Genomic DNA, 10,653 nt, shown 5'->3' on the forward strand with positions numbered 1-10,653 from the left:
GCTCTAAATAATTAAAATTTTTGATTGATATAATTCGTTCAAGGGACAGTAATAACACGTTCATACACCATAACTGCTTTATTTAAATTAGCTTATATAAAMGTCRAAAAATCTTAACAGTTATAAGTGCATTGACAAGTATCAACCAACAAGCATCGTCCTTCGGCAAAAGACCCATGTCTAATCTTGCACGTCTGAACACAGTCTGGTTCAGAACAATTATTAGTCTCCCATGTCTCAACGCATGCTTCACCAMCYATCATCTCAGTCCCTGAATAAGATACACGTACAATTCATCTATTAATAAATCTATCAAAAAGCACAAACAAACAAATCTGCCACCTAATACTAYGATCTTATCAACAWKTTTTTCTCATTTCTTAAGACTAAAAGTTTCTGTTTGTGATTGCTCATTTCATATTGGTAGAAGATACAAGCATAGGTGTATATTTAAGAAAAATTCAGTATAAAKAATACCAGCAATTGTGAATATRAACAGAAGAGCAATATATAGCTTGATGGACGCCATGATTTGTGATTTGTGTTAATTGATTATAGAACTATGGACCTATATATGGTATATCTATCAAATGCTTCAACACAGTTAATTTATATGRGAATTGAGGTGAGCAGATGATATTAATATTCTTAATTGACCAATGTTATGAATGTAACTTATATTACGATAAATGGAAACTCATGGGGGCTTTTAATTTGTAAACCTACATTAAAGTGTTAGTCATTTGTAACTCCCATATTAATACTGGTTTACATAACAAAATCAGTGTTTTGACACGTAATCAACAAATGTTGATTTCTAATGCCAAGTTAACATTTGCCGAAGACATGTAAGATTGGAAGTTTATATTAGATGATTTAGGGTCGTTTACCAAAAAATTACCGGTAAGTGTTTACTAGTAAAATTTAACATTATCACTTACTTATCTGATAAGATTTTAGTTCAAAAAAATGACATCATATGCAATAATTTAACCGATAAGAGCTAACCATGGTAAGAGTCGTCACCTTCAGTTACCGGGTAAGACTTGATCATTACCTTCACTCTTATAGGGTAAGATTCGTTGTCCTTGCCATATTCATCCGGTAAGGTAAGTGACTCAAGGTAAGCGTTCGGTAAACGRCYCCTTAGTCTCAGAAGTTTTATAACTTTGTTATATTAATTGACAMTTTTGAGTCATCGTTACCTAAAATAGGAATACAGGCAACGTTACCTTACGTGCAAGCCTAGCGACACAGTCTTTGAAGAAGTTAAAGAAAGTGATACAATGAAAATCCGACTATGTTGATATGTGMTGTCTAAGGTGGTGGAGTTGCATAATCTGATAGACAAGACGAAATTTAATCTTTTGTGGCAATTTATGATTTTATACTAAAAATCTGAACAAATCTATTACTTACAGAAAATTGAGTGAAAACACACACACGTACCAGCTCTTTTTGACATTGATACTGGGTAGGGGTGAGCATAGGCGGGTACCCGTCCTATTTGACAGGAACCGGAACCGGCGGTTCTTGTGATATTGGAACCGGAACCGGAACCGGAACCGATTAGAGCGGTTCTTGAATTTTTGGAACCGGAATCGGTTCCGGTTCTGGGTACCCGCTTCTTAAAATATTAAAATTTTGTTATTTAGAAATAAAAAATAAAATATTGCCAAAACACTAAATAAATAAACAAAAATACAAATTATACAGAATAATGGTTACAAATATTGTTTAAAGATTACAAACCACAATAGACTAATAGTAAATGTTGAAAGTTTAACGATTACATACTACGAATCCAATTAAACATACAATTTGAAAAAATATGAATCATTGAATCTCAAATTATGAATCTAGAGTTCTAAGTTCTTGACCTAAATTTAAATTTAGTATTAAATTTTTTTATTGAAAAATACCGGGTACCCGGTGGGTAACGGTTCCGAAAATTTGAGAACCGGAACCGGAACCATTCTCAATCGGTTCCGTATTTTAGGAACCGAAACCGGAACCACTCATATCGGTTCCGGAACCGGCAGTTCCGGTTCCACAAGTGGGTATCCGGTTCCGCTGCTCGTCCCTAATACTGAGTGTCCATTGAATGTATTAAATGATAACACCGTTAATCCAACTATCAGATGGTGAAAAGGGTATATGAATCTTGGCATTTGGACCAACAATGTAAAAAGTAAGATTTCATGACAAAATGCAAATCATTCAATAGTTTAGGGACTGTTTTTGTAATGTACTCTTGTCTCAAGGGTCTAAGTTGTCAAAAAGAAACTCGGCCGTTAAAATTGACGGACCACATAAAATCAAAGATCGAATAAATAATCAGAACTTCCGCGCAAATTCGAGCGAGTTTTGAAAAATCATTTTCCAAGAAGAAGCCGGTGGTGGTTGGTGGTATGCATCCGTGTTTCCGTCGTCGTAGACGGAGCTGTAATTCATCATCATACGGTGGCGGTGGTGTGGATTTCAGTAATGTCACGTACCATTCAACGGACACCAAGCGTCTCGGATTGATCAAAGCTCGTAACGAAGACAAACAGAGAAAAAGAGGGGAAGGTCAATGCTCGTAGATATATATTTTGACAACTGAAACGAGATCTTTATCCCTCATTTCTCCATCTTTTTCAGAAAWTTTTATCGAAGGTCGTTCCACATTGTAAGAAAATCCGTGTAATTTGTTGCAGTGAGGGAGACATCGTAACGTGATCGTTTTCGCTGCTCTGTTTTTGAAGCTCTTAAAGAGATTTCTTAACGAATGTTCGAGATCTCCGACGAAGTGCTTAACGTATAGGTAACGTTAAGGTTTCTTCGTCTTCAGTATCAATTAGGGTTATTTAATTTTATTCTTGAAGATCTTTTTGGTTGATTGTAAAAAAATATGTTTAAATATGCAAAAGAGAAAATACTACTTTTCTTTGTTGTCCTTGAATTATTTTGTTTATTCGATCATGTTATGTAATCATGCAGATTCCTATAGATGAGAGTGTGATGCATTCATTTGGGTSCCTTTTTTAGCTTCTTTCCCTATATGCCTACAATCTGTTTGTGATAATAGCTGAACCATTATATGCTGCAAGACTGCTGAATTTTTTATTATTATGCTACCTAAAATGGCAGAACTGCTTTTGCTATTTTGCACATTGGTGGAGATTGGGGGAACACAAACTTATTGGAGAAGAGGCTTTATATGAGCCTATACCGAACAAGTAAAGTATCCTGTATTTCATTATTGTTCATCATCTTGTGTTTTTTTTTTTCTTTTTTGCGATTTAGATGATGAACAAACAGATTTTAGCATATGGGGTTTGATTGATTTTTTGTCGTTTTAGTTCAGAAGTGAGGATTTGTTGAATATGCCATTCAGTTGTTTAGTTGGAGACAATACCAAAGAAGACGCCACCAACAAAGAATTAAGAAACAGAATTCAAATGAAAAACGGGGTTTCTCATGGGAGATCACATATCGTTCCTGAAAACTTTGATCCACGATCATCGCCGTCTTCAACCGAAGGTAGCAAATGGGATAATTTGCCGGTTGAGTTACTTCTTGATATAATCCAGCGTGTGGAGGCTAGTGAGACCTCATGGCCTGCTAGAAGAGACGTTGTTGCTTGTGCTACAGTTTGCAGGTCGTGGAGAGATACTGTAAAACAGCTCGTTAAAACTCCAGAGCAATGCGGATTGATCTCATTCCCCATGTCATTAAAGCAGGTAGTTGATCTTGATCCCAATCCCAAATGGATYGTGTTTGTGTTCAAATTCGAAAGATTTCTGTTTACTTATATTCTTGAATCTTGAACTTCTTCTAGCCTGGACCAAGAAACGAGCCAATTCAATGCTTTATAAGGCGGGATAGGGCTACTTCCACGTATCTGTTATATCTAGGCTTGAGCCCAGGTAAAAGAATGCYATGCTGTCTTGAATGCTCTACATTTTGATCTTCAATTCAGAAGTAAAGTTGGATGATCCATTGTTTTTCTTTCAAAAAGATGTAAATTGCCTCTAAATATGGATGTTTTTTATAATTACAGCACTAGCTGGGGATGCAAGTAAGTTGCTTTTGGCAGCGAAGAAAGTGAGAAAGGCCACGAGGACAGAGTTTTTGATATCTTTAACTGTTGACGGATTTTCTCGAGCTAGCAATACTTATGTTGGGAAGCTAAGGTTGTCTTTTGTTCTTTCATTTACAATGTTTGAATCCCACATCGGCTAGACATGGACTTGCTATTCTCAACAGATGTTGGAACTYCTTTCTTTCCTCGAGAGCTCTTTTGGAGAGTAATCTAATGGGGTGACATATTCTCACATGGTATCAGAGGGTCTATCACTCAGGAACTTGATACTCTTAGGCAATYTGTATCCATCTAGCCCCCTCTCGACACTGTGGGTCAATTTGTGTTAGAGCTCCCAAAATATGTCTGACATGTTCTTCTCAAAGATATTTTAGAAGCTCATAAAGGTCCATTTACGGGCCAGGGCCATAAAGGCCTATATGAGATCCTAACAACGTCATGACCTGCTCAATTATCTCTTAACCTAGCTATGTTAGGCTCTTTAACCATTGTTGTAGCTCACCATATGTATGCCATGCCCCCTTATCCATATCTAGCTACTGACTATATGTTGGAACCTCCACTTCTTCCCTTAAGAGCTCCAAATCATTTGRAGAGCAATCTGATGGGGTTCCACATATTTTCACATGGTATAAGAGCGGATGTCTATCATTCCATACTTGTCCAACTCCCTCATATTAAGAGTCCCATGACCTATTCCTTTGAATATGTTATGGAACCTCCCTTGTCTCCTCAAGTGCTCTTATATAGAGTAATCTAACATGGTTCCACATATTCTCATATTGTATCGGAGGCAAGATTTACCACTCTAGGGGCTCGACACTCTGAAGCGATATGTACTCATCTATCCGGGACAAATTGTGCCCGTTTAGCCTCCATTGCAAAGAGTGTGCTAGAGTCCCACATTCGCTAGACTTGGACCTATTTCTTCTTATCGTATGTTGCAACCTGCCTCTCCTCAGGAGCTAATCTAATGGGTTTCACATATTATCGCATACACTTCAGTTMTGGTGTTCATTTTCACACACATTTTATATAAATTGTGAACAGTTCAAATTTCCTCGGCACCAAGTTTTCAGTTTACGACGTTCAGCCTTCTTACGACTCTACAAACAAGGCGATACCTAAATGTGGTTCAAAGAAGGTATCACCTRTGGTTAAATCTAAAGTGTCCGTCATATCATACGAGCTTAACGTTCTGCGCACAAAAGGACCAAGAAGAATGCATTGCACCATGAACTCAATCCCCACCTCTGCAGTTGAAGAAGATGGCACAGCTCCTACTCCACCAACATTCGCAGATCAAACCGATCAGGATTTCTCAGATTCAACTCGAAAAACATAYGAGAAGGAGCCACTGGGATCATCAGCTTTTGAGAAAAGCAATCCATTGATTATGAGAAACAAGACACCCAGGTGGCACGAGCAGCTGCAGTGTTGGTGTCTAAACTTCAAAGGCCGTGTTACAGTGGCATCGGTTAAGAACTTCCAGTTGGCAGTCGATCCATCCCAAAATGGTCGATCTATAGAACAAGATGACGTGATACTACAATTTGGGAAAATCGGGAAAGATATCTTCACGATGGATTATCGATACCCGCTATCTGCATTTCAAGCATTTGCGATATGTTTAAGCAGCTTTGACACTAAACCGGCATGTGAATGACAACGTTATATATGTTTGATCGATTACGAGCTACATCGTGCTTTTTGGTTCATTAAGCTGGATGTAAATACTTTCTGTAAACAAGGCTCTTTCGAAAACATTTTTCAACTGAGTTGCAAGAATCATAAGCTCTTATGTTGTAATTCCCAAAAGGGCATTGGTCCTACTGAGCCTGGTGAGGACAATTGACGTTTGTGGTCTCTTTTCGGACCTACAACTCTTTTTCTAATCGCTTTGTGGCCGGGACCTACTCACATGTGGTCTTTACCAAGACCGGGTCTCAAACCATCTTTAATAGCTATGCTAAAATATCTTTAAAATACAGTATCAAAAATCAAAATCGTTAAAAAAATTATATTTGTACTCTAACAACTACTTATTTTAACAATTTTATCATTAACTATGTTATTAAAATATTTAATACATTTAATAAAATATTATTTTCTTACAACTAAATATTTATTGTTGATACCTCTTATTGGTGAAAAATATTAAATTAATAATTTCTCTCTCTATTTAGAGATTTTTACGATCTTCATCTCCTTTTTCTATTTTAGGATACAGTTTGCTAAAATCCCTCTTTTCTCTATATTTTACTAGTTGGAGATGCTCTTAGTTCAAGTTGAGACCGGCGAGCATAGTGTGGAAATAACGAACTGGTTTCGATTATAAATGATTTCTTAGACCATCTTCAATGAATCCACTGTTTTAAGAATAGAAGTTAAAGTAAGAAAACGTAAGAAGGAATCTGGACTTTGATCACTTTTATTCTTACCTCCATCTCATGAATTGCACTTGATACGGGAATTGATTTGGTACATCTCATTGCTATTGATTTTTAATTAAAGTTGATCCAAGGTTGGGGATCCCTTATCACCATAACTTTCATTCTTCTTTTAAACCCATAAATAGGGCTATAAACGAATCAAACGAACACGAACGGAGGTTTGTTCATGTTCGTTCGTTTAACTTAACCAAACAAACAAACGAACGAACACGAACAGTAAACAAACGAAAATCTTTGTGTTCGTGTTCGTTTATGTTCGTTCGTTAACATGCTAAACGAACGTAAACGAATGAACATAAATGAACGGGCAAAACGAACATAAATAAATATTATTTGAATTCAAAGTAAATAAACAAAAGATTATATATTAAATTTAGTATATAAACGAACATAAATGAACGAATATAAAAAAACATAAACGAACGGTAAACAAACAAACGTTCACGAACATAAATGAACGAACATGACTCTTGTTTATGTTCGTTCGTTTAACTAACCGAACGAAAAAATTTGTTCATATTTATTCATTTATTAAATAAACGAACATAAACAAACTTTCCGCCGAACGGTTCGCTGAACGTTAGGTTGGTTTAGAACCCTATCCATAAATGCTTATCGTTTAGACGAGTTCCTCTATGATCACATCATTATTTTTTACACTATTTGAATGTTTTGAATAGTAAAACGGGTTTTGATATTTACATAAAATAGCAATCTATTTTCATAAATTTATTTATTATAGTATTGTACTTTTAGTTTTTCTTATTACAACAATGTACTTTAAACTATTTTTTATTATGACATTGTACTTTAAAAAATTTACTCATTATAGCATTAGGTAACCTTTTGTTTTAAATTTACCCATTATACTAGGTTTTAATGTCACCTCATTGTCCACGTAGGCTATCCACATGTACTATAGTGATGTGACTTTCTTACTACATCATTATACTTTTAAAATTTATTTTATTATAGCATCTACTAATTCTTATTAAACACTGTATTTTTAATTTTAATATTTAGATATTTTACATGTTATTTAATAAATATATTAAATAAATTAAAAAAAATTAATTNTCGCTTTGTGGCCGGGACCTACTCACATGTGGTCTTTACCAAGACCGGGTCTCAAACCATCTTTAATAGCTATGCTAAAATATCTTTAAAATACAATATCAAAAATCAAAATCTTTAAAAAAATTATATTTCAACTCTAACAGCTCCTTATTTTAACAATTCTACCATTAATGATGTTATTAAAATATTTAATACATTTAATTAAATATTATTTTCTTACAACTAAATATTTATTATTGATACTTTTTTATTGGTGAAAAATATTAAAATAATAATTTCTCTTTCTATTTGGAGATTTGGAGCAAACAATTTGCTAAAATCCCACTTTCCTCTATATTTTATTATACTTCTTGGAGATGCTCTTAGTTCTCTAGTTGAGACCGGCCAGCATAGTGTGGAAATAGCGAACTGGTTTCGATTATAAATGATTTCTCAGACTATCTTCAATGAATCCATTGTTTTAAGAATAAAAGTTAAAGTAAGAAACGTAAAAAGTAAAAAGGAATATGGACTTTGATCACTTTTATTTTTACCTTCATCCCATGAATTGCATTTGATACGAGAATTTATCTGGTACATTTTATTATTGTTGATTTTTAATTATGATTGATTAAGTAAATGGTCATACTAAAGGGTAAAAATGTTTCATTTTTTTCTTTTCCCATTTGTTCAATAAAAAACATATGAATAAAATATAAATGATCAGATATGGTAAGATTAATATCAAATATCATATGTAATAATCAAAAGAGGAAGAAACAGTAAATTGAGTTTACATGAGAGATAACAGTCTCATAAGGTTATAATTCAAATAGATTAAATCTTATTCTTACATGACGAACATCTGCTTCCCGTATATTCTTGTTCATGAATCTTTATCTGTATTTGTAATTCGTGACTGGAAAATTTCTCCTCACTTTTCTATTGGAAAATCATTCGTCTGTTCGTCACTGGAAACACCACTTCCCGTCCGACTTATATTCCTTAATTTAATTGAATTTCGCTTGATTAAAGCAAAGTTTTTTTTTCTTTCAAAATGTATACATTTTTTTGTGCATATCCATTTTTGTTTGTGTATTATAATCATTTCATAACTGACAATTATAATCTTTTCAATTTAGTTTAGGATTACTAAAATCCTTCTCACCATCTTTCAAATTGACCTTGAGATTCTCACATGATCCTCTCTTTATATATATATATATATATATATATATATATAAAAGAAAGATTTAAACGAAAACGCTAATTATCAAAGAAAACAAGAAAAATGTCTTGAATATACAAAATCATACATGATCCAGACGACTTTGCCCTGCGACCTAAGTTGCACCAAAATTCGTCCGCTTCTATTTATTTGAAATTAATGTAAAATCACATGTGATTTTGTACATTAACGACATTTTTCTTGTTTTGTTAAATAGTTAACGTTTTCGTATGAACCTTCTCTCTCTCTCTCTCTCTATCTATATATATATATATATATATATTAAAAGGGTATTCGCGCAATGCAACAAGATCTATCTCGATTTTATTGTTTCGTTTTATTTTGTCTCTGTCGATGTTATAATACAATTTTATATACTTTTGAAAAAGTGATAATGTTTTTAATTTTAAATAATATATAAATTTAAAAAATTATTAATATTAGTATCAAATTAACTATTTGAATGTTCTTATTTTTTATGTAGTTCATTTAACTCAATCTCTTTATTATAATTTGATTTGGACTTAATAACAAAGTAATTTATTTTTTGTTTAATAATATAATTTTTTATAACGATGATAATTAAGTTTCCGTTAAAACTCAATAATTCTCCTAATAATATTTTAGATTTTTTATATTTAAAATAAGATGTTTATCTTGTATTTGATTATGTATATCTGCAATTAATTACACAAATTTGAAATAAAGTTTTAATAAGTTATACCTATGCACAATTACTTGTAATCTTCGATTTAAAGTAATAAGCATCAGTAACCAGTACTTCATGCATAAAAACTGGTTTTTAAAAGTCTTTGCCAAATACTTTATAATATAGTATAGATATATGGATTTTCAAATAGAAACCCTCTAATTATTAGATACTAGTTGCAGGACTTCAACATCCTCAGAGTTCAAAATGATTAGCATGGATACACAAGTCTAGGATCAAAACAACCAAATGTAATGTTATGTCCCACCTGTTTTTTTTTTAATAAAAAATTTGTGATTGCAATTATCACGGAACGGATTGAATACCAAAACCAAACGAACCCATTATATCCCACCTCATATGGGCTATGGGGAAGAAAAGATACATGCAAACTTGACCTCTACCCCAAGAATAAAACAGTTGTCAAACAAGCAAATGTAATATGGTGTCCACCTGGTTTTTTCTTATAACATTCTTGTGATCGCAGTTATCACGGAACGGGTTGAATACCAAACCAAACAAACCCATTATATCCCATCTGAGGTGGGGTCTGCGAAAGGAAAGATGTATGCAAACCTGTCTTCTACCAATAAGAATAAAGGGGCTGTTTCCAAACAAGCTATTTCATATGCACTTCCACAATTGAGTTCGTTTCATGAAAAACCATCAAATAGACCTAAAAGTTGAGATAAAGTTTACCCTGAAAAAGAAGAGGATGCAAAGCAAGAAGGTTTACAGCAAAGGATGTGGCCAACTTCCAGAAAATGCATATCTTCTGAGCCAGCCAAACTTGTATCTTCAATGCTGAAGTTGCCAACTTCTGTTACCAGAACCTATAAAAATGGATGAACATATTACCAAATCGAAGATGGAACGCCCATTTTTCTTTTACAAGATGCAGAGTCAGGGGGAATAACAGCTTTTATATATAAAGTCTGAATGCAAGTTATTGGTAGAGTGCTGATATTCAACTAAACAGAAGATGGAGCGAGTATCAATGATAGAGTTATCGGTAATGATCAAAAGGGTCTGGAAAACACACAAGTGGGAGAAGTTCTGATGACAAAAGAAGATAAAAAAGGTTGGATCTGAGCTCTGATTACAGAGGATAATACTGGCC

The 10,653-nt window shown here is 33.6% G+C and overlaps 1 protein-coding gene across 2 annotated transcripts; it reads left to right on the forward strand.

Moving 5' to 3' along the window:
• Window positions 1-2,418: 2,418 nt before the first annotated feature.
• Window positions 2,419-5,777, forward strand: LOC112514583 (tubby-like F-box protein 6). Of its 2 annotated transcripts, none has more exons than XM_025121136.1 (6): window positions 2,419-2,806; window positions 3,133-3,221; window positions 3,345-3,725; window positions 3,824-3,911; window positions 4,046-4,178; window positions 5,138-5,777. In XM_025121136.1, exons 3-6 carry the CDS (start codon window positions 3,369-3,371, stop codon window positions 5,751-5,753), a joined length of 1,194 nt encoding a protein of 397 aa, XP_024976904.1. In that variant the 5' UTR covers window positions 2,419-2,806; window positions 3,133-3,221; window positions 3,345-3,368; the 3' UTR covers window positions 5,754-5,777. The 2 variants fall into 2 exon arrangements, with proteins under 2 accessions (XP_024976904.1, XP_024976905.1); XM_025121137.1 differs by having other exon boundaries at window positions 3,350-3,725.
• Window positions 5,778-10,653: the final 4,876 nt, after the last annotated feature.

The sequence above is a fragment of the Cynara cardunculus genome, assembly GCF_001531365.2.
Source record: "Cynara cardunculus var. scolymus isolate 2C chromosome LG 6, CcrdV1, whole genome shotgun sequence".
NCBI lineage: Eukaryota > Viridiplantae > Streptophyta > Magnoliopsida > Asterales > Asteraceae > Cynara > Cynara cardunculus.